The 27,089-nt window shown below is 40.0% G+C and overlaps 2 protein-coding genes across 5 annotated transcripts; both read left to right on the plus strand.

Annotated features, from left to right (window-relative positions):
• The first annotated feature begins 5,456 nt into the window (after nt 1-5,456).
• Nucleotides 5,457-16,901, plus strand: LOC102788017 (endothelin receptor type B-like). Its single transcript, XM_087834329.1, has 8 exons — nt 5,457-5,572; nt 8,077-8,851; nt 9,406-9,533; nt 11,387-11,588; nt 14,646-14,798; nt 14,877-15,013; nt 15,097-15,205; nt 16,320-16,901. The coding sequence occupies exons 2-8, from the start codon at nt 8,342-8,344 to the stop codon at nt 16,416-16,418; spliced, it is 1,338 nt and encodes a 445-aa protein (XP_087690455.1). The 5' UTR covers nt 5,457-5,572; nt 8,077-8,341; the 3' UTR covers nt 16,419-16,901.
• Nucleotides 16,902-18,238: 1,337 nt separating this feature from the next.
• Nucleotides 18,239-25,728, plus strand: LOC102777793 (transmembrane protein 184C-like). 4 transcript variants are annotated; one of them, XM_006806080.2, is made up of 12 exons: nt 18,239-18,563; nt 19,542-19,699; nt 19,976-20,106; nt 21,132-21,168; nt 21,332-21,537; nt 21,619-21,693; nt 22,482-22,575; nt 22,909-23,021; nt 23,120-23,219; nt 24,092-24,169; nt 24,784-24,877; nt 25,084-25,728. In XM_006806080.2, the coding sequence occupies exons 2-12, from the start codon at nt 19,583-19,585 to the stop codon at nt 25,356-25,358; spliced, it is 1,320 nt and encodes a 439-aa protein (XP_006806143.1). In that variant the 5' UTR covers nt 18,239-18,563; nt 19,542-19,582; the 3' UTR covers nt 25,359-25,728. The 4 variants fall into 4 exon arrangements, with proteins under 4 accessions (XP_006806143.1, XP_006806138.1, XP_006806139.1 ...); XM_006806075.2 differs by having other exon boundaries at nt 18,239-18,540; XM_006806076.2 differs by having other exon boundaries at nt 18,239-18,534.
• The last annotated feature ends 1,361 nt before the right edge of the window (nt 25,729-27,089 follow it).

Consider the following 27,089-nt stretch of genomic DNA (forward strand, 5'->3'; position numbering starts at 1 on the left):
GCACAAATCCACGCTACTACTTGCTGCCTGACTATGCTGGCTTTTTGAGGACTTCTTCTAAAAGGGCACGCTCGTAAAAAACAACAGTATAAAAATATTAAAAGTACACAATCTGGGGACACCTCCAGACTTTTTTCAAAGGTTTGCTCTAAAAATATTGGAGTGGCACACCAAAAACAGCATTTCCCGTTTTATTATGTTGTTGTTAAATATAGGTTACTTGAAGAATATGGAAAAAAGAGAGAACAAAGATGCCTTAGTAATTTCCTGCTATTAAAGTTGATATGAAAATATGGATCCGTGAAAACCAAATATGATTTCGTGATCAATAATAATCTGCTTCATTAGATGAAGTTATTGATTGATTGAACGTCCCAGCCATTAGTTTAACTGGTAAAATTATCACACACACATACACAAGTGTGCGCCCATGTTTGGGGAATACAGTGGAAATTGTTTTAGCAACTCTCAGGATTTATTTGAAGAGCATAAACAGAGCTGAGTGAGAGTGGATACTGGACTTGGATGAGTCAAGTTGGCCAAAAACCAAAAGCCAGATAAACGCTAATGTTGTTCTACGGGCTGCAACTGCTTAAACTGCAAAATCCAGTCTTTAATGTGGACAGGGGTAAGAAAGGCAGGGAAAGATCCACACATGAGAAACTCCAACATTGACCAAGAACACTAGGGAAGAAAGAGCAGTAAAAAGTAAGTAATGTCTGAGATGTGAACAGCTGTAGATACTGAAGAGGCTAACTGAACACAGGCATTGAAACAGAACAAAGGAGGCAAAGAAAGTACCAAAGCCAAATATCAATACTATTGATTAGGGATGCGCCGATACCGATACTGGTATCGGGTATCGGGGCCGATACTGTAAAATGTGTGTGTATTCATACTCGTAAAAGTTAACCGATACCATGAACCGATACCAACTTATTTCATTAATCAGAGGGTGGCTTGTCATTTCTGTTGTAGTTTTTTAGATTGGCCACTAGGGGGCCAATTATTATTTATTTTATAATTTTTTTTCTTTTATTTCTTTTATTTTTTATTTAATAATAATTATTTTGTTTGTTTGTTTACAATATGGACACTCTGCAATAATTTAAAAGTTTAATTTATTTGCAAACCTAATTTGCATTTATTTTATTCCAAACAGAAGTGTTTATTTATTATTCTGAAAGCTCGAGACAGTGCCAATAGTTCAGTGATATTTTGTAAAATTACAATGTGGAGACTCTGCAATAATTTAACAGAAGTGCTTATTTTTCACTTGAATTTTTTTTGTGGTCATTTTTATTAAGATTTTATTTTTTATCGGCAGGGAATATAATAAAACCTGTCTTCCAATTCATTGTATTTGTGTGTGTGTGTGTGTGTGTGTGTGTGTGTGTGTGGTAGAAGTATCGGTTTTTGTACTCTGTATCGGAAAGTACTCAGATCCAAGTATCGGTATCGTATCGGTTTGAAAAAATTGGTATCGTTGCATCCCTACTATTGATACCAAAGTTGGTACTGATAGTATTGGATCAATTTTGTAATTTAAACTTAAGCTGAATTATAAGAATGCTCCACGGTAGTAAGTCTCAAAAATGATAAATATGCTCATACATAAAAAGGTATTTTCTGAGTTTTAATTCAAGCACCACATGGAGCCTCTGTTTGTGTTAGCTTGTCATACGTGTTCAATTCGCCTTGAAATTCGAATTAAAAAAGGATCTTTGACTGAAAATTAATCAACAGTTTTTAAAAAAACATTTGTATTTTTGCGAAATTGGCACTGCTTTTCCTTTTCAATGGGGTTTTAATTCCCATTTTGATTATAAGAATGAGCAGTGAAATTTTTAGGTTTTTAGCTTTAATAATTTTTCAGATATTTTCCTGCAAATGCTGTCTCAGAATGTAAAGTACAAATACCTGAATGTGGGTCAACAGACAATTTAAATAAATATATATTGTGGTGGAGGTGTGGTCCCTGGCTCAGCTAGAGGCAGTGCCAGTCAGGTTGGTGGTACAGGTATGTGGTGTTTTATTAATGAGCGCTCTCTCTCTTCCCTGTTGATTTAGTGAGGCCGCAGCAGAGTGTGGGAGAGTGTGTAGGAGAGCAGCGGAGAAGCTGCACGCGTGGGTGCAAAACCAAAAGCCCAAAGAACTGTCTCATATATATATATATATAAATAAAATGTCTCAGGGTAATAATTTATAAATGTCTCCCTATGATAATAATCTTGTGGACACAAATATGTCCCTCTGTGCGGCATGCACAGAATAAAGGAGAGGGCCATCCTCTGATGTAGGTCACAGGTCTACGAGCTCCTTCCCTGGGCTTTGAGCCAGGCAGTAATATGTGTGTATTTGTGCCAGAAAAAAAGAGTTATTATCTGGCTGCATGCTTTGAGTCACGTAGAGCTTTGATGTGTTTATCTCTGAGTTTACTGTCACAAATAAACAAAACACACGCACACTCACACACACTGGGCTGCATATCTCGCTGAGACTCAGATAACACGGACTTCTCGTAAAGGCGCATTTAGCCCCGACATCAACTTTCTGAGGTCAAAGGTCACGCTGAGCGGAGCCAAATCAAACTCATACAGAGACAAAAAAAGACAGACAGATAACCGGAAGACAGACACACGTGTGTCACAGATGTTTAACCATGCATGCTCCCACAAACATGTTCCAGTCAGGAATAACACGGGCTGTGTGCTTCTGCCAGATGTTTAAATGTTTCCATGGTCACAGGAGATCCAGAGTTTTTTCTCATTTCCTGTTATTGCTGAACAGCGAGAAACGTTTTTTTTAAGCCAGGTATTATCACTTTTCTCTAGGCACTCCAAAAACTGTAAACAACAACAAATGATACACTGCCTTGACAAGACATTACTTGTTGCTTTTAGTGCGATGAGATCTCAAAAGCCTTTATGTAGTTTAAAAAGTACTTTTTTTTATTGGAAGATGGGGAACACATTGACTCTAAGAGGTAGACTAAAATTTTCATTTCAAACAGATGGATGATGGTCAAGATTCATACTGGATTGATCCGGGCCCAGTCTCTGATCCTGCTGGCCAACAGGGTATCAGTGGAATCAGTGCTACTGTTGGGTGAAGGACAAAGGAAAAGACTATGTTTGCATATGACACTCTAATCTGTAGTGAAAGTTGGGAGGAGGTGCAAAAAGAGCCTGCAGCAGTGGAGGTGTTCTGCCTTTCATTCTTCTTTCCAGTGCACAAAGAAGATTGAAAGGCAGCGGAAGAAAAACAGAATACATGTGTGTGAATGAGGGGAAGACAGGTGGAAACATGAACATGCAAGGAGCAGAGGCAGCGAAGGTTGATGAGTTAAAATACCTGCGTCCACCCACTATGTGCACATGAGAGGTGGAGAAGAGAGTGCAGGTAGTGGGTGGAGATGAGTGTCAGGGGTGATTTGTAGCAGAAGGATAGGAGCAAGAGTGAAAGGGAAGCTTTACAAGATGGTAGTGAGACCTGCTGTGATGTTTGGCTGGCGGCACTGACAACTAGACAGGAAGCTGTTAGAGCTGAAAAGAGGAACACCACGGAGAAGGTTCATGGATGTAGTGAACAAGGACAGACGGAGGGTTGGTGTGACAGGGATGGAGGCAGATGATCTGCGGTGGAGGCCTATAAAGGGAGCAGCTAAAAGAAGAAAAATCCACCTTGAAAAATAAACATGACCAAATGTTTGGAAGGCTGTCACAAGAAATTGACTTTTTTCTGTAATTATCTCGGGAGATCGACAGACGGATTGGTGCTTGAGAGACTATGGTGCTGTTTGTTTGTATATTATATTGTAGATAGCAACTGATAATTAGCAATAGCTATAAACTTATGTGCGTTAAACCAGTTTCATTTTGTACCTGGACTATGTTAAACAGCACTGTTCTTTTTAAATACATAAATTCAAATTCAAATTTGTGCTTTATTTATTGGCTCTTTGGTTTATAGCAATCACTTTGGCCAGGTCTCCCTTGTGAAAGAGATTGAGATTAACGGTACTTCCTGATTAAAAAAATCTATTCCATTTTTATTAAAATCGTAAATAGGAATTCTTTTATCCACTGGAATGAGTGTTTCCTTGGTTAATAATATTTCAGCTGTGTGCTTATCATGTCTGGACATCAGTAGAGATCCATGGTCACCCTGATTGGTGCCTTACAGAAACCAGGTTTGAACCTTTGGTGACAGTTTTGTAATGAGAGAAAAAAATAACATTTTAAGGTGCAGAATTAGGCATGTTGTTATGAAGGAAGGAAGGCTCAGGGTTTAAGTAATCAGCATCATGGGCTCATCCGATTAGAATAAGAATAAGCAGTCATCTAATCATTCACAGGGTTCTCCTTTTATTCTCAAATCAATAAAGCAAAGAAGGAAGGAAAGACACACGTGGACTGCCAATGCTGAAAGAAAACAGATTTAAGTTACTCATTACCTTAAACAACACATAAAATCAAAAACCCAAACAGAACCTCAGCTCTGCTGCCGCCCCGTGTGGGAGTGAAGAAAGAGTGAGCCAAACGTGAATGCAGTCCTAATATAATGTGTGACAGGTGAGTGCAATTAAGGACAAGCACCACACCCAATCAAAGGTGAGAGAACTAAACAAGGTGCATCTGGTGAAGTGAGTGGGTGTGCTGGGATGTGCTAAAAGGTGGGTCTTTACAACACATGTGTTGATTCATTCGGGCATTTGTGTAGCAATTTTCTGGTCTATCTGCATTTATAACTGTAGGTGGAAACAATGGGAACAAAGGCGCAGGGAAGGTTCAAATCCAGGACAGCTGCACGGCTTTCTTCTAAATTCATGTGTGCAGTCTGAGCACTGAGCTGAATAATTTCCATTTAATAAATCAGTTAATTAATTTGTGACCACCATGAATGTTCAAGCTTTGAGTTAAACACAGTTTACTTTGTGTTTCTCACTCATAAAAATAAAAAACTCTATAAACTGTCCTGATATGTTTTCAGCATGTTCCTGTGATGGCTGTGAAGACTGGGGCTGGAGTGGGAGCTTTGTTGAATTACTGTTTGAATCAGTCAGTAAAATGAGTTCAGGGATTAACGCCGAGCTCCGTGTGCAGTAATAAACCGACTCTGGAGTCTGGAATCGCTCGTGTTCAAACGCTCGTGACGCAGTCGTAAATCTTTACAGCTTCAATTTCCACAACATTGTTTTATCAACAAGCTCTCAAGTGGGAAATCTGGCTCGGTTTCAGTTACGCTCACTGACGGTAAAAGTCTTCATGTCTTCTTTATGAGATGTTCCACTAAGACCTGAAATAAAGAGAGGAGGGGAGGAGGACAGCAAGTGAACAGGGAGACGAGAAGGAAGGAAGGAGGGAGGGAGGAGGGGGACGCCCGAGCATTTACAGCAATCGGAGTGAGAGAGAGATAAAGAGGGAGTGAGGAAGTGAAAACTGAGCTCAGTTTGATTTTAGTCAGTTTAGTCTGGACTGAGCAGAAGGAACTAATCTTCTTCTTCTTTGTTGACTTTGGAAGGATTTATTTCAAGAGGAAGTGAAAGACAAAGACAGAAAAACTCAAACAGGTGAGATTTTTAAACTTCTTTTCATATTTCATACATTTATACAGACATAAATTTGAATTGTGAGCCAGCAGTGTATTCTGAAAAGTTCACACCTCTGATCTGTCTTTAATTTTTTCTGTCTTATTGATACCAGCTGACTGTTCTGTCCTTCAAACACGTCTCTGTTATGTCTGTGGTTTAGGAGTAAAGTGAGAGTTCACTGAGCCCAGTCTGATCTGAGGTGGCCCAAACAAGTAAAACCAGATAAAGTGTCAAGAAGTATATTCTGAACACACTCACACATTTAATGATCCTGACACACTTTCAATAAGTTCTTCTTTTCCACATTCAGTCAGTCTGCTGTCATTATATTTGCACCGGTGTCTATCACACAGAGACAAACAACTATTTGCAACCACATTTACAGGTAATTTAGAATCACTAATTAACCTAGTGCTAATGAATGCATGACTTTGAACTGTGGGAGGAAACTGCTAGTTTGCAGAGAAACCACCGCAAACTAGCAGAATTATGGATTTGAACACAGGACCTTCTTCTTTTTTTTTTTAACACTTTCTCTTTATTGATTTTCATCTTATTTTACATACAGAACTAAAGAGGGCAAGGGAAACAAACACATTCACATATGTTCACATATTCCAAAATACACAACGGCTTGTTTTACTTACACATATTACATATTACACAGGTGCATGTTCCATTCAAACAAATTCGTAGCGGTCCCTCTGCATCACAGAGCTATCAGTCTCTAGTCTCTTGACGTATAACGATCCCATCGTTCCCAAAGTCTCTCTCCTTTCTCCTTCTGCAGCCGCAGTGAGAGGGTAATCAGTTCCATATGATGAATTGTGTTAATAATGTCTATGACCAGCTTCCGTGTGGGGGGGCCTGTCTGTAACCAACACTTAGTAATTGCCTTTTTGCATGCAACCATAATTATTTTCAGTAAATATGAGTCTCTGTTATTTATATCCTCAGGGATATTCCCAAGGTATATGGTACTAAAGGAGAAGTCCAGTGTTACTTCCAGCACATCCATCACCATTTGTTTAATCTCCTCCCAAAAGGTCTTCAGTTTAGGGCATGACCAGAAGACATGGAAGCAACCTGCAGCGACCTCCCCGCACTCCCTCCAGCATGAAGCGCCTGAACCACTTATTTTGGATTTCTGCTTTGGTGTGATGAAGAATCTAATTAAATTCTTCCATCCAAAATCTCGCCATGTTAAAGAATTTGTGGTAGATAACACATTCTTCCACATCCGCAACCAATCTTCCTCTGAGATAGTTATACCTGCTTCTTTTTCCCATCGATGACTGACATATCTTGTTGAGGTCTTTTTCATAGCTGTAAAACTTCTGTATATTTTGCCTATAGTACCTCTTATAATGTTGTCACCATAAGCATCCATAAATATTTGGATCACCCCACTAGCATCTGCGTCAAGCATTTTAATTTCCTTCCGGAAGAAGCTCCGAACCTGTAGGTAACGATAAAAATCTTCCCTGCCAATCTCGTAAATCTGACACATGTCCTCAAAATTTATCAGCTCCCCATGCTTCACTATCTTACAGATCGCAGTGATTCCATGCCTGGACCACTCCCTGAATTTATGGTCTAACAATGCTGGAAGGAAGCGTGGGAGATACGCTGGCCATCCCAGCAACCCTATTTCCCTATTAAGACCAAAAATTTTAATCACATCTGCCCATTTTTTCAGGGAAAAACTTAACACAGGACCTTCTTGCTGTGAGGCAACAGTACCAACCACTGCGCTGCCTCACAGCAGTCAGCTAGGATTACAAAGCTTTATGCAGAATTTTCTTTACATTTTTGTCCTTGACAGGTGGAACCACAATAAAATTCAATACGTGGTGTGTGTATAGTTGTCTGCGTTTATAACGCCAGTGTTTTCCCTGCGGTTTGAAATTTTGTGTGATCTTGTGAATTTCATGAGCCCAGGCAACCAACCACTCATACTAGATTGCATCCTGTCATCTCAACAGGAATAAATTAAGTTGTTGAATTTCATACATATACTACATGATTTAATTAGGTTCACCATAAACATTAAATTATTTTGCACAAATTACAAGTTACATTTTTGTAAATGTAAAAACCACCAATTTCCTTTTTTGAGTGCAGCAGACTTTAGTCAGCTCCTCACTCCAGTATTCAGATAGGTGAGTTATTTAAAAAAATGTAATGCTGTAAAGTTGCTGTAAAACATTTTACCACGGGAGTCTATGGGGCTTTACTCACTACTGAACTGGACAAGAACTCACAAGAACTGGAATTTGCAACTTCACAGGCTTAATTTTCCAGTCCTGGAGGTTGCTCCTTGGGGATTACCTCTGCAAGCCCTGTGAATTATCTCAAAGTAGAAATATCTAGCCAAATATCAACATCTTATAGGATTAATATCTTTAAATATATAACTAAAATCCTCAAAAGTGGCCTTTACTAACCAGTCACCTGTCACTTTCATTCTACCCTCTTCACAGACCAAAAACAGCAGATTCATCTGAGGACCCCGATCACTTTCACGTCCCCTTTCAGTCCAGCTTCACAAAGAGCAACAAAAATTCTGGAGTCCCAGGATTCAGGACTTTTGAACAAGTTTCTGAATCTGAGCAGCCAAACAGGGATCTTCTGGAATCAGTTTTGAAGCTACAGAAAGTTTTAGAAATACCACTACCTCCAGATTTTTCTCTAAATTTGGGAAGTGGTTTAGAAGTAGCAGTCCTTAATTCAGTGAAGGGTTCCAGGATGGGACACAGAATTTCCTCCATGCCCTTTGGGTTCATCCTGCTGCTGATTGTCTGGTGTTTGTCATTTATTGATCCAGCTGTCTGCCAACATATCCCCACATCAGAGCCATCTTTCTCAAATCTGGTGATGTCTGATTTGCCAGGCTTCCATGGCACTGACCAACCTCTAGACCCAGGCTTGAATCATTTGCAAAATAATGTGAAGAAGAGTGGTCACGGAAAGCAACACTTCCAAAAGCTGAAGCAACACAAAGAACAGCAACCGTCCACCAATACATCTACGGTGGTTAGGTGCTCAGTCAATGTGAAAATGAAAGCAACCTTCAGGTACATCAATGTCGTGCTTTCCTGTTTGATCTTTATTGTGGGAATCATTGGCAATGCCACCCTGCTGAGGATTATCTCCCAAAACAAAAGCATGAGGAATGGACCCAACGCTCTCATAGCCAGCCTCGCCCTTGGGGACCTGATATACATCGCAATAGTCATGCCGATCCATGTCTATAAGGTACCGGACTTAAGTTTATATGTATTAATCCTTTTAACATGTCAATCGCTTTCATAATCTACTGACTTGAAAATCCCAAAAGGTAGCATTTAAGAAACATGTGACCTTTAATAAGTTTTTACCTAAAGTCCTGAAGAAAATTTAAGTGCAAGAAGCTCAAAAGAGTAGAAGAGTTAAAAGGCTCTGATCAGATAGTGGGAGAGGTTGGAACGAGGTCTCAGTGGATCTGGGATATCAGCGGGAGTCTGAGATTTACTGGAAGCCAAAGAATCTTTTTCTGAAAAGTTGCCAGTTTAGCATGTGGCTAAAATAACATCAAAGCCTAACTCTAAGAGTACATTTGACAATATCAGGAGGTTTAATATTTATGACTTGTGTAGCACTAACATGGACAATATGATGGGGGAACAAAACCACTTCCTAGTAGAGTGTCTCTATCAGGAAGTTGAGTGTCGTACTGATAACAACCCAAAAATATCCTGCTGATTGTGATTGCTCACACACTGTTTTAAAGCTCTCTCGGTTTGTCCGTGTGTGTATGTGTGTGTGTGCAGCCCTTGGCGATGAGGTGGCCCTTTGCCGAGAATGACTTTGGGCTGTTCCTCTGCAAGCTGGTTCCCTTTGTGCAGAAAGCTTCAGCCGGCATCACCGTCCTCAGCCTGTGTGCTCTGAGTGTGGACAGGTAATACAAATTTTACTATGCTGATGATCTTCTTGATGCATTCTCAATCATCCAGGAAAGTAAATCTCCAAAAGTTGATTCTGTTCATCTGGATGTAGCGTTTTGTGGGAGAAACGTTTCGTCACTCATCCAAGTGATTTCTTCAGTCTCAGCTGACTGCAGGTTTCCTCAACATTATAAACAATACATTACAATAACTATACATTATTATTACATTATTATAAACAATACATTTGCATAATGACTGAAACCAGCCCACTGAAGGAACAATGGGCTGATGATCGTATCCGGATATGCCCTTTATCAAAAATATCACAACTACATGTCTAAAAAAACAGACTCTGTCATCAGCCTCTAGTCTTAGTCTTAAACCTCAAATAGTGGCACTTTTTGTTTTAAAAAGGCTACTGTTTGTCAAAGCTGCCGTAGTCTAAAGAGACCAGCATGGCCTTGCGATGCTTGTATGCAGAGCTGGAGTAAATTCAAAATGCACATTTTGAATGATGATTTCATTCATTGAGGGAAAAAATCCAAACCTACCTACCTTTTTAAAAAAAAAAACCCTATTAATCGTCCACCCTTGTTAAATCACAAATTAACTGTGATTATCCAAATATTTTGGAAAGCTCAGTTTAATTTTTACTAGTCACACCCAGGTCTGATTACTGTCAGACCAGCTGAATTAAGAAATCACTTAAATAGAACCTGTCTGATAAAGTAAAGCAGGTAAAAAGATATCAAAAGACAGCACATCATGCTACAGTCTAAAGAGACAGCTGAGAAACAAAGTCAGTGACATCTATCAATCTGAAAGGGTTAACAAGTGATTTCTAAGGATTTTTGGACTCAACTGGACCACGCTGAAGGCAATTATCCACAAATAGAGAAAACTTGGAACATTGACGACTCGTCGAGGAGGTCACAAAATAGTCCAGAACAACATCCAAAGATCTGCAGGCCTCACATGCCTCAGTTAAGGTCAAAGTTCATGATTCAACAATAAAGAAACTGGGCAAAAATGGCATCCATTGGAGAGTCCAGGAGAAAACCCCTGCTGACCAAAAACAACAAAAAGCCTTCTACATTCTAATGATCGCCAAAACCTTTGGGAAAATATTCTGTGACCTGATGAGGTGAAATCTTTTGGAAGGTTTGAGTTACATCAGGCATAAAACTAACTTCACAACTTGCCATAATAGATGGAAACATAAATTCTGCTTTCTACCAGAAAATACTGTATACTAGGAGACAAGTAAACTTGGGTTAAGTGCACCTCAAAAAATAAATAAAAAGAAGAAGAAGGAGAGGTTTTTGGGGTGGTTTAGTCAAAGTCTGGACTTGGATTAGATTGAGATGTGTTGACATGCTTGTAAACTCTCCAATGGGACCAAATTAAACCAATTCTAGAAAAGAACAGTGGGCCAGAGTTCCTGTACAGTGATTAGAAAGACTCATTGCTAGTTATCTAGCTAATTTTGTTGCCAACGGAGGCCCAACCAGTTATTACGTTTAGGAGGGCCGGGCAGGTTTGGATTACTTTCATCCTTATTAAATTAAATCATCATTTAAAAGCTGGATTTTGCATTTACTCGGGTATCTTTGTCAAACATTAAAATTGGTTTGATGATGTGAGACATGTAAGTGTGAGAAATATGCAAAAAAAACTAAGAAATCAAGAGGTTTATCTACTTTATAAGTGTGAAAATATGAAAACGAAACAAGATCAGCATCAGATTAGATTTAAATTTGTCATTGTGCTAAAGCTATGTGTGAAACTAACATTTGTGGAATGAATATTTTTCATGAACATTAACAGAAGACGTATTTTTGAAACTGTTCCACCTTACTTCCAGGTACCGAGCTGTGGCATCCTGGTCACGGGTGCAGGGCACGGGTCTCCCCACGGTAACAGCGGTGGAGATTATGGTGATCTGGGTGCTGTCGGTGGTGCTTGCTGTGCCGGATGCTGTCACCTTCACTATGGTCCCTTCCACATACAACAACCATAGCTTCAATGTCTGCATGTTGTCACACAGGAACACACCCTTCCTGAAAGTGAGTCTGCACTCTGAGAGCTTGCGTATGTGGGCATGTGTGTTTTTATGGGAACATCTGATAAATATTTAACCCTCAAAACTGACTAGTGGCTGCTACAACAGTTTCTTCACATCCTCCACAGCTCTCATGTGTCTCTTAATAGTTTTTTCACCTGTAAGGAAGCTTTTTTTTAAGTGGTATGTCAAATAGAAAATTGCAGGTAAAACAATAAGAGAATGAGCTGGTAGGGAGTGGTAAAGAGAGTCATTTATCAATTCTTAGCTATCCCAGTCTGCATGCCAAAGTATCCTTGGGAAACATACTGAACCAGAGGCACCAGTGTGAGTGTTTGCACAAACATTAGACATGGCACTTTGGTACTTTGTGCTACAGTTTAACAGATATCAGGTAAAAACAAGAAGCCGTGTGTCAGGTTTGATCATGATGCCACTTTAAGATGAATGGTCTCCATGGACGGGAAATAAGTGGCCACTTTCGTCCATTTCCATGGTGGTTGTTACGTCTCTGGGCGAGGCCTCTTTAACTCAGACGTTTAGGACAACATTTCCTGTTTATGTCTCCAGGTCATGAGTAGCACAAACAAACAGCACAGGCACTTGAATCTGAACCTGGGTCAGCTGACCTGCTATCAGTCTTTGGACTGAATCGGTGTTGTGTTTGCATATTAAAACTGAATCTTTGACGTAACAAAGCAGCTGGGTTCAAGTACAAGCTACCAGCTCCAAACACAGATCACAATCGTGGTCATAAACAAAAAGCAAAGTTTAGAAAGACGAACATGTTCACATGGGCTTATTAAAGGATAACATGGGTCTATTTTAACCCAGTTCATTTCCCATTAGTGTGGCTGTGGGCTTGGTTTACTCTAATGTTGCACTCTCCTACATGGAAAAGTTTTGATTCACGATGGTAATGGCAGCTTCCTGCAGCATTCAAGGAACATGGATTAATTAATGAGTCATTTCCAACATGTTTTGGATCTGACACAGAAGGGAGCTGTAATCAAATCACCAGCATATTTATCCACACACGCTAATTTGATTTATCAGCCTGCTGGTGTTTGTTGTGCTCCTCCTTTTCCTGAATCTCTGGAAAACAAGTGCAAAGTTAGTATAACCAACAGAAAACCAAACACACCCTCGCAAACTGTCAGTCTATTTAATTTCCCATCTCTTCCTCCAACATGTCAATGCACCATGTCAGCGATTGCTGTTTCAACCCCTCCACCTACACCAACATCCAGCTGCCAATTACAGTATGCTGCAGATTTTCAGGAGCCTATCACAGTAGTCTTAGGGTGAGAGGTGGTGTACACCTGGACAGGAAGTCAGAACATCATGGTGCCAACACAGAGAGATAGACAACTGTTCACACTCATATGCATACCTACAGCCAATTTGGAATCATCAGTTAACCTACCAAGCACATCTCTGTACAGTCAGGAGAGATTTACGCAAGGAGGGGGGGTTAAATTGCTAACATAAAGGTCCCAGCTGAACTCAAATCCAGGATCAATTTTATATAGTATACAGAACCGCAAACAATACCCTAGAGGTGATTTATAATGTAAGATAAAAAGCCCTAAGAGCCGATACATGCCCCCTTGAGGCCCATATGGAGGCCCAAAAGGACAACAGCTATGGGGCCCACATGTTTTCTTTGGACAAGTCCATAGTGGGTATGTCTATAGAAAACCCAAAGGGGCTAAACTGCTGTCGACTCTGTGTATGTGCACTCGTTTGGGGATCACGGGAGATAAACATGGGTTTGTCCTGCCCACACTGCTGCAGTCTGTGGATTTTACAGACTGTGTGGAGAGTGAAACTGAGGATCCAGATGCAGATGTGTGGAGGCAGTAAGAATTAAACAGAAAAAAAACCACCTTTATTGGCAGATAAATATTATGCAAAATCCATAAACAAAGTAAAAACAAAAGGACACATAACTATCAAAATAAAGCAGGAAGTGAAATCTAATAAATAAATAAGGCAGCACGGTGGCATGGTGGTTAGCATTGTTGCCGCACAGCAAGAAGGTCCTGAGTTCAATTCCAACATCAGGCCGGGGTCTTTCTGTGTGGAGTTTGCATGTTCTCCCCGTGTTTGTGTGGGTTCCCTCCGGGTACTCCGGCTTCCTCCCACCGTCCAAAGACATGCAGCTTGTGGGGATAGGATAATTGGAAAATCCAAATTGCCATCAGGTGTGAATGTGCGAGTGAATGTGAGTGCGAATGGTTGTCTGTCCCTGTGTGTTGGCCCTGCGACAGACTGGCGACCTGTCCAGGGTGTACCCCGCCTCTCGCCCTATAGGCTCCAGCACCCCCCGCGACCCCGTAAAGGAGAAGCGGAAGCGGATGGATGGATGAAATCTAAATAGCAGCATGCAGAAACAAATTAACTTAATACTAGGAAACTAACAGGAGAGGATGGAACAAATACACTGAGGGTAACTAAACTGTAATACAACCAGAAACTAAGAATGAGACTAAACACTCTAAAGAAAACACATGAAGAATATTTAAACAAAAAGCAAACTCAGAAACAAGCAGAATACTTAAATAAACAAAACTTGAAAGCCCCCAAACTCAAAAACACTGGGTCAGTGACCCCGGACGAGGCCATACAGGGCCTCATTTACCCACTGCTACCCATGGTGGGCCAACACGGGCACGTTTATGGGGAACAACCAGACAGTTGCCTGTGAGGAGGGTTTTATGACGGGTAACCATCTGCTGAGAGAAAAAACGAGAGCACAGAGAGATGGGTATAAAACACCTGCAGGATGCTATGTAGTAAAGCTGTTTCAGGTCTGTGCTGCATGTGTCAGCTGTTGGTTCTAGAACACTGTGATGTGAGCAAACAGATTCTAGAAAGTTTTTACATCCAGAAAAAATCTGCGAATACAGGCTAGCATTGAAATATGGTCACTCGTGTCTCCAACAACAAGACGATGGTGGCCAGAATGTTAAAGCTGAAGTTTCCAAAACCAACATTACTGTGTCCATCCTTTATGTACAGTCTGTGGGTGTAATGTGGTTGTTTCTGTGTTTTTCAGCACTACATCGAAGCCAAGGACTGGTGGTTTTTTGGTTTCTACTTCTGCATCCCTCTGGCCTGCTCAGCCATTTTCTACAGCCTCATGACCTGCGAGATGATCCAACACGAGAAAGAAAGTCTGAAGATCTCGCTGACCGAGCACCTCAAGCAGGTGATCACCAACACTGAAAGAAAAGGCTGTTTATCTTTAACACACAAACAAGCTTCTTATGCAAAGTCCTCTCTGCAGCGGAGAGAAGTCGCTAAGGTCGTGTTCTGCCTGGTGTTGATCTTCGCCTTGTGCTGGTTTCCTCTCCATCTGGGTCGCCTGCTGAAGAAGATCATCTATGATCGAGACCTCAGTGAGCAGCGATGTGAACTCCTGAAGTAGGCCAACCATCATGCACAGCTGGGAAAACAACTTCTGTTTGTTTTTTTTCTGGCTGTTTACACGTGTCTACATTTTCTAGTTTCCTGCTGGTCCTCGACTACATCGGCATCAACATGGCCACCATCAACTCCTGCATCAATCCCATAATCCTCTTCTTTGTGTCCAAGAAGTTCAAAAACTGCTTCAAGGTAAACACTGAACATGGCTGTGCTGTGTGAGAGCGAGTTTTTAATCTAGACTGCCAAGAATCTGCTTGTTTCTGTGCCAGCGTAGCATCGCAGCAAGGTCACAGGGTCAAAGGGCGTGAGATAGATATAACAGAGAAACGGAGAGTTATCAGATGCTCCCAGAATGGAATTATCTAGAGGACAGAATGAGAGGGGAGATGTATAAACATGGAAAGGTCGTGACCTTTGATAGGAGACTTATGGGAAGTTAGTTCTGTGGGGTTAAAGAGGCACTCCACCGAATTAGCACATAAAGGTCATCATGGTCAAACTTGTAGTGATGTTTGTGTTTAAGCTGATGACTTTTAGGACAAATGCAGATCTCATACAGAGCTGATGATGTTCATGTCAGAGCGCTCTCGTGTGCAAACCTTTTTGGTTTTCTGTTTGGACTGACTATTTTTGACCAGTTAGCATCTAAATAAGCAGCACATGCGCCTAAAAGAACAGCACGTCATACTGATACTTAACTGTTGTTCACTTAATTTAGCAAATGAGCAAAGAGACATTCGGACGTTTCATTTCTAAAACAATGATTAGGTCCAATCCTAGACAGTAAACACTTTTTACAGTGGAGATTTTTAAACCTTAGGTAATAAAACGTTATGCTGATGTTTTTTGGTTCTTGTCATTCTGTCTGTAAACACGACAGCTCGAAAAGTTTTGAATGAATTCCAATAAAACCTTGTAGGGGTGTGAGTGAGGTCATGTTAACAATCCATTAAATTTTAGCTCACATCCACCAACACCTTCAAGGTCAACTCAACGAATTAATGGTTGAATTAAAGCCTTATAACTTATGAACTATGATCCCTACACGTGTGGTGTGTATGCAACACATACAGGAGAAAATACCCTATAAAGACTTAAAATATCATGCCACATTTGACCTCTGACCTCCTCTTCAAGGTCAATAGATTGATCTGAAGGTCAAGCTGATGATAATGCTATATCAGGATAGTAAAGGTGCTGAGGTGGTTCTCTGCTCTTTCAACAATGTGTCTCCTGTGAGTCGCCCACCTGAAAGAGGAAGGCCTTTAACCTGACTCCCCTCTGTCTGTCTGTCTCTCTGCAGTCCTGTCTGTGCTGCTGGTGTTACTCTGGCTCTCTCTCTAACAGCATGCTGCCTCTCCACCACGGGACGAGCCTGCAGTACAAACACACTGACCACTGAGCGAGCAGGACACTCGCCTCCATCTGCAGCTCTGAGCGCTGAACCAGCAGCCACACAGAGACACTGACTTTGTGTGAAATACAGCACAGAGTACACCAGCGCTTTCATGTGTAGTCTTTACCTTTATTAGTACATTTATTCAATTCTGTATTATATTATGTGTATTATATGTGATATAGTTATACTATGAGTCAGACCTTATAGCTGCAGTGTAGTGACGTTTAAATGTTTTGACAAGTAGAGAGTTCCTTCGAAAAAAAGAAAAGAAAAAGGTTTTCCTCAAACCCCGAGCTCCGAATTCAACCTCATCCAACACCTTTGGGATGAATGTGAAAGCCAAATGAGCCGGACCTCATCACCCAAGGTCTGTGTTGGGCCTCTTGTGGCTAAACAAAGTATTACATTAATTATGATAACATAAATAATGTGTTTTTGTGCCCTTTAACAGACAAAATACACCTTTTTATAGGAAAACGTTTCTTTCATTTTAAAGATAGAAAACAATTTCCTCTGTTGTCTTTACTGCAGATAAGCTGTTAAATGACAGCAAATCTTTGTTTTTACTAAAGAAAAGAAAATTAACAAAATTTTATTTTATCAGATCAATTTGAAATAGCAATATTTTTTCATGATAGAAAAACCATCTAAAACAAGAGAGAATTTCTTGTTTTATTTTCATACTTGATAAAAAAAAAAAATCTTGTTTTGATCTTTTTTTCTGTGGATTTTGAAGTGTGTTCACAAAAACAGTACATTTTCTCTGAATTAACAGAAACGTTTCATTTTTCTAGATCTTAGATGTGTCTGAGTTGCACGCAGCCATTTTTTTCTTTTTTCTTTTATAGATCCTATTTATTATTGTTTAAATATGTAAAATAATATTCAGTTAGTGCAAACAGAAACAATTGTGATGTCAAATGGTACAATAGCATCCTCTAGAGGATGAAATTTTGCATCACATCGCACAACATCAAACGTCACACGTGATGGTAAATGCAAACGTCAGGGTCTTTCTGCTTTCGCAGCTGAAGCTGAAATTTAAATGAAGTGAAATATAAAACCTGTGTGTGCTGTGGAGCAGCGATCAGACCAACGATCTGACTTCCACCAAAGTCTCTAAACATGTCAGCACATGGACTGAAGTTACTAGTGTTGAACTATTCATCTGTTTTATTTCTATACTTACTGTGACTTGTTTAATAAGCATTATACATGTTTGTTAATAAAAGTATATTCTCCACATGCTCATGAAGCTCTGCTTTGGTTTTTATATGTGTGTGTGAGCGCTACATGTCTGATTTGATTCGTTTTCCAGTGCACTGCAGTTAAGAGCTGCTGTAAATGCACTCAGTCCTTTGGTTCTCAGATGGGGCTTTCAGAGGGACACGCATCACGCTGTCAGCTCTGTGAGGCAATTTTATTTTACATATTTCAGATTATATATTGAAATTTTATACAATATTTAATCTGATGATTTTATGTTTTATAAATTAGTTTAGCTTTGTATCTCATACATTTTCTTTGTCTCATAACTTTATTGTTTTCAGATACTTTTATTATTTTCTAATTTCATAATTTGTCTCATAGTTTGAATTACTAGATTCATAATTCTGACTTTTAATCTCATAATTGTAATTTATCATCTTGATTTTTTTCTGCATTATTACTAATAATGTTTACAATATTGTTTAAGTCTAAAAATATTTTAAGAAGTTTTTTTTTTTTATTGGCGTCAACGAGCTTCCATACATTACGAAAAACAACATGTCCTTGAGCAGAGGTAATTTAATTTGAAAGTTCACGCCCTGTTTGTGGCGCTTTTCCGCTGACCACGTGATTGACGGACAGCGGGGAGCTGGGTGAGGTCCCAGCCTATGACGTGGGCGCGTAAACACGGGAAAGGGCGAACACGGACATCGGTGTGTGTGGTCGATCGATCCGGATCAGTCCGGTGGTCTGACAGTGATCTGGGGTCTACTGAAAACATCAAAGGGGATCAGCTGTGCTTCATTTTGCAGTGTGTGGTTGGGCGGAGGAGGGATGCGTTGCCTGGTAACAGAGACCGGAGTGAGGATGAAAGCAGGCCAACCGTCGCTCTGAGTGAACGTCTTCCGCCGTAACGGTCCACATTTTCTTCTTTTAACAGTTCGGTTTAAATCTATTGTATCGAACCAGCAGCCTTTTAACTGAAAAGGTGGTGATGCCTGAAGAATACACCGTGTACTGACCTTATTACACGCTGGACATTTAAGATTTTTACGACATTTAAAGCTGTAATACGCCTTTAAGAGGCTACATGAGGGATGCTTTAACCCCAGTGGTCATTTTAACACGTTTAAGGCTAATATATCTAATTAATATGGATGGATACAGTGGTGGTCCCTAAAGCCCTGAAGATATTAAACTTATGTGTTTTTTTTGGTATAATAGGGATCACATAGTGCACTGTTTACCAAAATATTACCCACAGATTTCAGTTTATTTGAGTTTTATTGCTATAAATCAGTCTAACTAAGAGTAGGACCCATAAATAAACTTTTTAGGCAGTTAGTGGAGATTTTAAGTCTAAAGTTGCGTTTTACAAAGTTTTATTGATATTTTATTGGCTTTTACTGACAGAATAAATAAATATAAGGCAGTTTTCTCCACTCAGCACTAGTGTCATACTTTAGTTTGTTTATGGGCTAATTAACAGGTGTTTTAAATACTAAAAACTCCAACTGCCATAACATAAACGTTGTGTCTGTAACAAGTGTGTCCATACTTTCAAATGTGTGTTTTCACATTTGAAAGATTGTGTGGAGGGTTTTTCACAGAGATATTCTCCAGAAATGTCTGTTTATCTGGTTTGCATCAGTGCCAGCTTGAAGAGTGTTAAGTTGTTAAGTAAGCACAAGTCAAATTACACATCCTTTTGTCATTATTAATCCAGACAAATGCCATCATAAATTAAATCTGTGCTGTTTTTGTGCAGTTTGCTAAGATTTTTATGCAATCATTTGCACAAAATTGTGATTTTCTGGTCAAATGAAGAGTGTGTCATGAAATGAACGGGTTAATTACACATGCTGCAGCAATTTTAATGTCTCCGCCTTAACAACCTGCCTGTGGTCTGTGGTTTAGGATGCGTGCCTGTAGTCCGCGTTGAGGGTGAAGCTGCCGTCATGCCGTGTACATGTGCAGAGTGGAGGAGGTGGATCCGCCCGCTGGTTCTGGTGCTTTATGCCCTCCTGCTGATCGCCGTGCTGCCGCTCTGCATCTGGGAGCTGCAGAAGGACAAAGTACTCCACCTCACCTGTGCTCATCTGTGGACCAAACATCATAGATGATCTCATAGCCCCCTGTTCATGCTGTAATAAGCAGACTGTATATAAAAGATGGACTCATCATTAGTAGTTTATCTGTTTTTTATCTTTAATGTATAAAAAGGGTGGAGTTTTATTTATGCAGTGTTCTCACTGCACAAAAAAACACAACAGTCCTGCAGTGACTAACTGTGATGTTGCAGGAAGGATGTTGGATACACTTTAAAGCCTGCGGTCTGTGTCTGCGTGCAGGTCGGCACTCACAGTAAAGCCTGGTTCATCGCTGGCATCTTTGTGTTTCTGACCATCCCGATCTCGCTGTGGGGGATCCTGCAGCACATGGTGCACTACACACAGCCTGAGCTGCAGAAGCCCATCATCAGGTAAACACACACGCACTTCATTTCTGTCTTCAAACACTCTAAATGTCTCCACACATACACTGAAGCAGGTCTGACAGAGTCTGACTTTAGGACTGTTGTATTTGACGTCAGCTACGAGGCGTCAGGTGTAAAAATGAAATAAGCTGCAGATTTCAAGCTGGATGCTGAAGTTGAAGGAAAAAGCAGAAAGTGTGTATTTTGTGCCTAAAAGCCTACTCTTGTTGGTAGCTATTAAATTTAATCTAATTTGAACTGAAGTCTAAAATTAGCTTCAGCGGAGAAGCTCTGAGGATGTTTTCCTCCATCTGTTACGCTGGGAACACTTCAGAAAGGCCAATGTGAGCAGCAGGGATGATTACAGCAAGATAAACCTGCCTCAGCATTTGATTTTTAATTAAAACAAACTTGGAACATTTATGAGTCTGCCTTTCAAAATAAGTCTAAATCCAAATGTATCAGTTGATGTGAAATTGTTATAATTACTTGCTTCACACTATATTAAGATTCTTTTAGTCAAACAAGAGTTTGAAAAAAAATGATAAGAACAACTCTGAGCAGAGCTGCTGGTCTCCAGAACTTGAAGTGGTTTGACTATGTGGCATAACTTACACAGACTGTATATAAACGTTGGATGTAGCCACTTTGACTTCACCCACTATTTTTTAATCTCTTGTTCTGAAGCGTTAACTTTAGCATTATGGTTGTCGCCATGTTGTTTTTGGGACTATAAGTGGCTGTGCGATGTTTAGTGGAGTGCTAACTTATGAGCTAAAGCTAGCTTGCTTTGTTAGCATGGTGCATCCATAAACTGTACAGGTGTAAATGCACACACTAATAAATTACTAGAATTATACTCATAGCATAAACCTTTTAGATGAACTGTTAGTGAAACTGGATATCAACATGATAACAATTCATTTTTACCCTGAGGGTCACAGAATGATAACTTGCTGCATAATTGGGTAAACTTGTTGTTTACCAGTCCAACCAGTCCATTTAGGACCCTCTCTGTCTCTTTTCAACAGGATACTGTGGATGGTGCCGATCTACAGTTTGGACAGTGTGAGTCATTGTTACACACAAACAAACACAGACATCCAGCGACACAGACCCTTCAGTATTTTCTTCCTTTGCCGTGTTTATAACTCTTTTACACTTAATGAAATTCATTAAATTCTTTCCCTCACGTGACCTTTATGATTTCTGCTTGTTGAACGTCTTTCAGTGGCTGGCCCTTCGATATCCCAACCTGGCCATCTACGTGGACACGTGCAGGGAGTGCTACGAGGCCTACGTCATTTACAACTTCCTGGTTTTCCTGCTGAACTTCCTGAGTAACCAGTACCCCAGCCTGGTGCTCATGCTGGAGGTCCAGCAGCAGCAGCCACATCTGCCCCCGCTGTGCTGCTGCCCACCATGGCCCATGGGAGAGTAAGAAGAGGGAGGTCACAGAGAGGGAGTTCAAAGTGTGTGATGAATGGATGCATGTTAAGTTTTTTCTCTCTCTGTCAGGGTGCTGCTGTTCAGGTGTAAGCTGGGAGTCCTGCAGTACACTGTGGTCAGACCAGTTACCACAGTGATAGCGCTGTGAGTTTCGTGCTATAACTGTAATGTTTTATAGCCTAATGTTTGTAACTGTAGCAGTAATACTTGATGTTGATTCCAGCTATTGGCTGTAGTCTTTCTGTTAGCTGTTGAAATATATCTATTTTTTCCAACATGCAGGATGAAACCTCTCCTTGTGTTTAGTGTGATAATTCAATCACTGCTAACCTACTTAGAGCAGCCGTGGCCCATTTTATCACCTAAAACTCTCCTGTGGTCCAAACAGACATTTACTCAGAGCTGTGCTCATCACATGAGCCTAACAGGAAGTATTTTCTTTACTGCATTTTCACTGATCTTCTGCTTGTTAAGGCTGTACAGAATCCTGCTGTTAGCAACCATGACATTTTTATTCAAACCTCATTCAACAGTTTTGATTTATAAGTGAAACAAAATGTTTTCATTATATATTATTTTATAAACATCACTGTCTTGATATTTTTACTTTAACTAGAAAATAATGTTCAAAATCAACTAACATCAGTAATATTTAAAAAAACAGCAGAATGAAAATCACCTCTGACTTGACTGAAAATGAGAATAAAATTCGTTTTTCCTACTGTAAAAATTTACAGTAACTTGTTTTTCCCACGTATGTATTCACAGCGATATCCACATGGAACAGTAAAGTACTGTACACCATTTTCTTTATTTTTCTGCCTCAGTTTGGGAAAGTGTAGATGTTTTCATATGTTTTGTAATCTGAGAGCAAACTGAAAAAACAGTGAAGTTTGTGACCTGCTAAAGTGACTGATTGCTTTTGTGTGCAGCATCTGTCAGCTCTGTGGGGTTTATGATGAAGCAAACTTCAGCTTCAGAAACGCCTGGTCCTACCTGGTCATAATCAACAACATATCACAGCTGGTAAAGACTCAGCGTCATCATCACAGAGCAGCAGTTTCACATTCCCAGTGTGTCAAATACCCCTGTTTCTGGTTGTTAGCACACCTGGTTACATCTGGATTATTTTGGGGTTTTTTTGTATTTGAACATCTGGTATGAGACTGCATTACATCAGAGCATGTAGTACAAACATTAGCCCCCAGCCCGAAACTTATCTGAACCCTGTTTAACCTTCACACAGGTTTTTTTTTTTTTTAGGTTATCCCAGTTAATACTAATTTTCAAATCTATGATTTCTGTGAACAAGAGATCAAGTAAAATTCCAAAATTATATTTTTGTTTCTTTCTCTGCAGTTTGCCATGTATTGTCTGGTGTTGCTCTATCGAGCTCTCAGGGAGGAGCTGATGCCCATCAGGCCTGTGGGGAAGTTCCTCTGTGTCAAACTGGTCGTGTTCGTCTCCTTCTGGTAAGGATGGGAGTGTGATTGTAATAGCTTTGGGTTTTGAGCCGTTTCATTTTTCCCTTTAAACAGCGGCAGTGCTGATACATTCATTTTGTCTCCAGGCAGGCGGTTTTAATAGCACTGCTGGTGAAAGTTGGTGTGATCTCTGACAAACACACCTGGGACTGGGACAGCGTGGAGGCCGTGGCTACTGGTCTGCAGGTACAGATCATACTGCTGCATCACAGTCAGCTGACCTTTGATGTATTTGTCTTCATGTTTAGATAACAGGTGAGATTTCCTGGACTTTTAGCAGAGATTAAAATTTAGCAACGTTCAGCTTTCTGTACACATTAGAAGACAAATGAACTAAAAACAGTAAAAGTGATGAAAATAAATGACACAGTGTTCAGATAAAGCATGAAAACTGAGTAGCAGAATAAAAAGAGGACTTTAATGACACTTGCTGATGGGTGCTGCAGAAAAACTGGCAAGAAACCAACAATAGCCCAAACATCAAGGAGTTGAACTAAAAATGCAAAAAATGAAGTATCACAGAAGCAAAGTCACAAAATAATATGGAGAATTAGGTGAAATGAAGTACTGTAAACATCATTAATGTGATATTAGGATCACACTCAGCAGCAGTGCAGTGTTTCCTAAGGCACTTTGTAAAAACAGTAAGGTACACTGATAACTTTGAGGGTCCAGGAAGAAGAAGAAGAAGAAGACTGAGCAGCAGGGAGGGATTTAAACAGGTACATCCTCGAAATATGACAGAAAAGCTGCCTGATATCAGACAGAACTCTGACTCTCACATCTGGAATCAAACCAACACAAAAGATGATGGAAAAGTAAACTATTCAGTACAAATTTGTATATATTTCTGGTCTTTCTGCACGAATTGATGGAACAGCTAAAATGAAACAGGATGAAACATCAGAAAAACTGACTTCTTAAGGTGAAATGACTGCAAGAGGCACACAAAAACACAAGGCACAAAAAAAGGAAATCAATTTTTTTTAAAAACAGTTAAACACATTTTACGCTGCTGTTTCTATTCTGAAAGGTAACTGAGTTTTTAACTCATATAGGACTTCATCATCTGCATAGAGATGTTTCTGGCTGCCATCGCTCACCACTATACCTTCACCTACAAGCCCTATGTACAGGTAATCTTATTATCTATCATTCTATCTATCTATCTATCTATCTATCTATCTATCTGTCTGTCTGTCTATCTATCTATCTATCTATCTATCTATCTATCTATCTATCTATCTATCTATCTATCTATCTATCTATCTATCTATCTATCTGTCTGTCTGTCTGTCTGTCTGTCTGTCTGTCTGTCTGTCTGTCTGTCTATCTATCTATCTATCTGTCTATCTATCTATCTATCTATCTATCTGTCTATCTATCTGTCTATCTATCTATCTGTCTATCTATCTGTCTATCTGTCTATCTATCTATCTATCTATCTATCTATCTATCTATCTATCTATCTATCTGTCTGTCTATCTATCTGTCTATCTGTCTATCTGTCTATCTATCTATCTATCTATCTGTCTATCTATCTATCTATCTATCTATCTATCTATCTATCTATCTATCTATCTATCTATCTATCTGTCTATCTATCTATCTATCTATCTATCTACCTATCTATCTATCTATCTATCTATCTATCTATCTATCTATCTATCTATCTATCTATCTATCTATCTATCTATCTATCTATCTATCTATCTATCTATCTATCTATCTATCTGTTTCCGTCCATCAGGAAGCAGAGGAGGGGTCGTGTTTTGACAGCTTTTTGGCCATGTGGGATTTCTCTGATATCAGAGCTGATGTCAGTGAGCAAGTCCGCCATGTTGGTGAGTGTCTGACTCAGAAATCATCACAGTATGTGGAAATGACACTGAAGCAGTTTGTTGAGGAACACATCAGTGATTGGAAATGGGGCTAAACTGCTTTTGGTGCTACTGTTCTCTCTGTTTTCGATGTTCTTAATTTTGAGTGTAGAAAAAGGGGAAAAAGACACTGCAGCTGTTACATGTTTGTTTCCTCCCTCCCCTCTCAGGCCGGACGTTCCTGGGTCGTCCCAACAAGATGTATTTCGGTGCTGCGGCTCGACCCGAGCACACTGAGCACACCGGCCTCCTCGCAGCCACCTCGCAGGACCCCATGGCCGTGGCAGCCACGTCGATGCCCACCTCCCCTTCGTCAAGTGGGCGCTATCAGGGGCTCGGCCACACCACGGCACCCCACTCTATCTCCGCTCCTGCTGGGTTCACGTCCTCGTCTTGGGATGAAGACAGCGAAGGTTCCCCTCCACAGGCGGGTGGAGCCCAATAACAACAGGGATGTACAGCAAAGAGGAGAGAAAGAGACTCTCAGCCTGTATTCAAATCTAAAACAAACTATAAACATGAACTCTTCTGAACTTTCTGCACTTACGTTTAAAAAAACCCGAGGCCAAGCATACGAGCATACTGTAACGTTAAAGCCATGTTTGTTGGAAATCTTTGGTATTTAAAAATAACTACTCAGATTTCAATGTCTGAATATGTATTTTGATGTCAAATGATGTAATTTTGATAAATGTATCTGTCGCGTGTGAAGGAAAAGGATTGGAGAGTTTTCAGCAGGTTATTCGAGCTAGCTTTGACTATTTCTTCTAACTTATTATACATAAATAAACAGACTGTGCTATGAGCAATCACAAGTGTAGTCCTGTACCTCTGATAACTCAAAAACACCCCCTAACTATCTGAAGAATGTCACGGATTCAAATATTGGGGATGGATACAAGAGGAAAAACCAAAATAACAACACTGGTCCGGCCGGGTCAAGTCAAATGATGATTTAATGGACACATGCGTGGGAGATGGACACCATACAGCAGACAGCATCAGATCTCAAAATGGTGGAGCATTGATCAAACTCTTATAGCCTCTAGTGGCCCCCACCTAATCATAAAGCCTAAACATTCACATTCTTTCTCTCACACAGCGCCTAAGCTACGACCTTGGCTCCCTGTTTATCTGCTCCTGCTGAGATGGGGCAGTATGCTCTGTTCAGACAAATAAGGCGATGACTTTCTGTGAACAATATTTCTTATAACTCAGCAGTATAATGCATCATAAAACAATATCATTCATTCACAATAAATCAGCAGTCTAATGTAATGCAAATCAGTTTACCAAATGTAATAGTTATCACCTTCTTCTAATTCAGGAGAATAATGCAAACTAAAACTACATAATAATTCACAATCTTTAATTAGGGTTCTAACATGGCATAAAATAATATTATAATCCAACAAGAATAAACATCAGCATAGTAAATCATCTTCAGTCATTAGATCCTTTATCTAAGTGTGAACCAGTGAACCAGAAACCATAGATATACATACATGGAAATGCTGCTTCCAGGCTGATTAGATGTGCTGCTGTCACTTTGCTCAGTGAGTCTGACTGTGAGCGCTGACTTAACTTTGTCACGTTTTTTGATCTTCCAATGAAAGAAAAACCAAGCATTGGGGAAAAAAAGCTCCACTTGTGAGAAGTTGTTTTATGCTTTCTCTTGTTGCATTTGATAAATTAAAATAGATTAATAATGAAAATATTAGAATATCGAGTGAGTATCATCACACTGAAATAAACTGTCACTGCTTAATGTCATGTTAAAAAAACATGAACATTTTATTTCACATATCAAAAAAGATAAATATAACCCTATATAACCCTAATTTAAAATCACATGAGCAAAAACACAACTGCAACAAGCTGAACATAAATCTGCCCGATCAACAAAGAGGCCGCTGCTGCAAAGTCAGCACCTTGAAGCTTGATATGCAGCTGCACACATGGAGAAACCAAACGCCTTCTGGAGAAAAGTTTTATAATCAGATGAAACAAAGATTATGCTGTTTCGGCAAAATGACGTGAGGTATGTTTGGAAGGACAATGGTGAGGATTTCAAACCTAGGAACACTGAACCTGCTGTGAAGCATAGTGGTGGCAGCATCATGCTCTGGGGCTGTTTTGCTGCCAGTGGTGCTGGTACACTACATAGAGTGGTTGG

The sequence above is a fragment of the Neolamprologus brichardi genome, chromosome 3 (genome assembly GCF_056152115.1).
Source record: "Neolamprologus brichardi isolate AB-2024 chromosome 3, ASM5615211v1, whole genome shotgun sequence".
Taxonomy (NCBI): Eukaryota; Metazoa; Chordata; class Actinopteri; order Cichliformes; family Cichlidae; genus Neolamprologus; species Neolamprologus brichardi.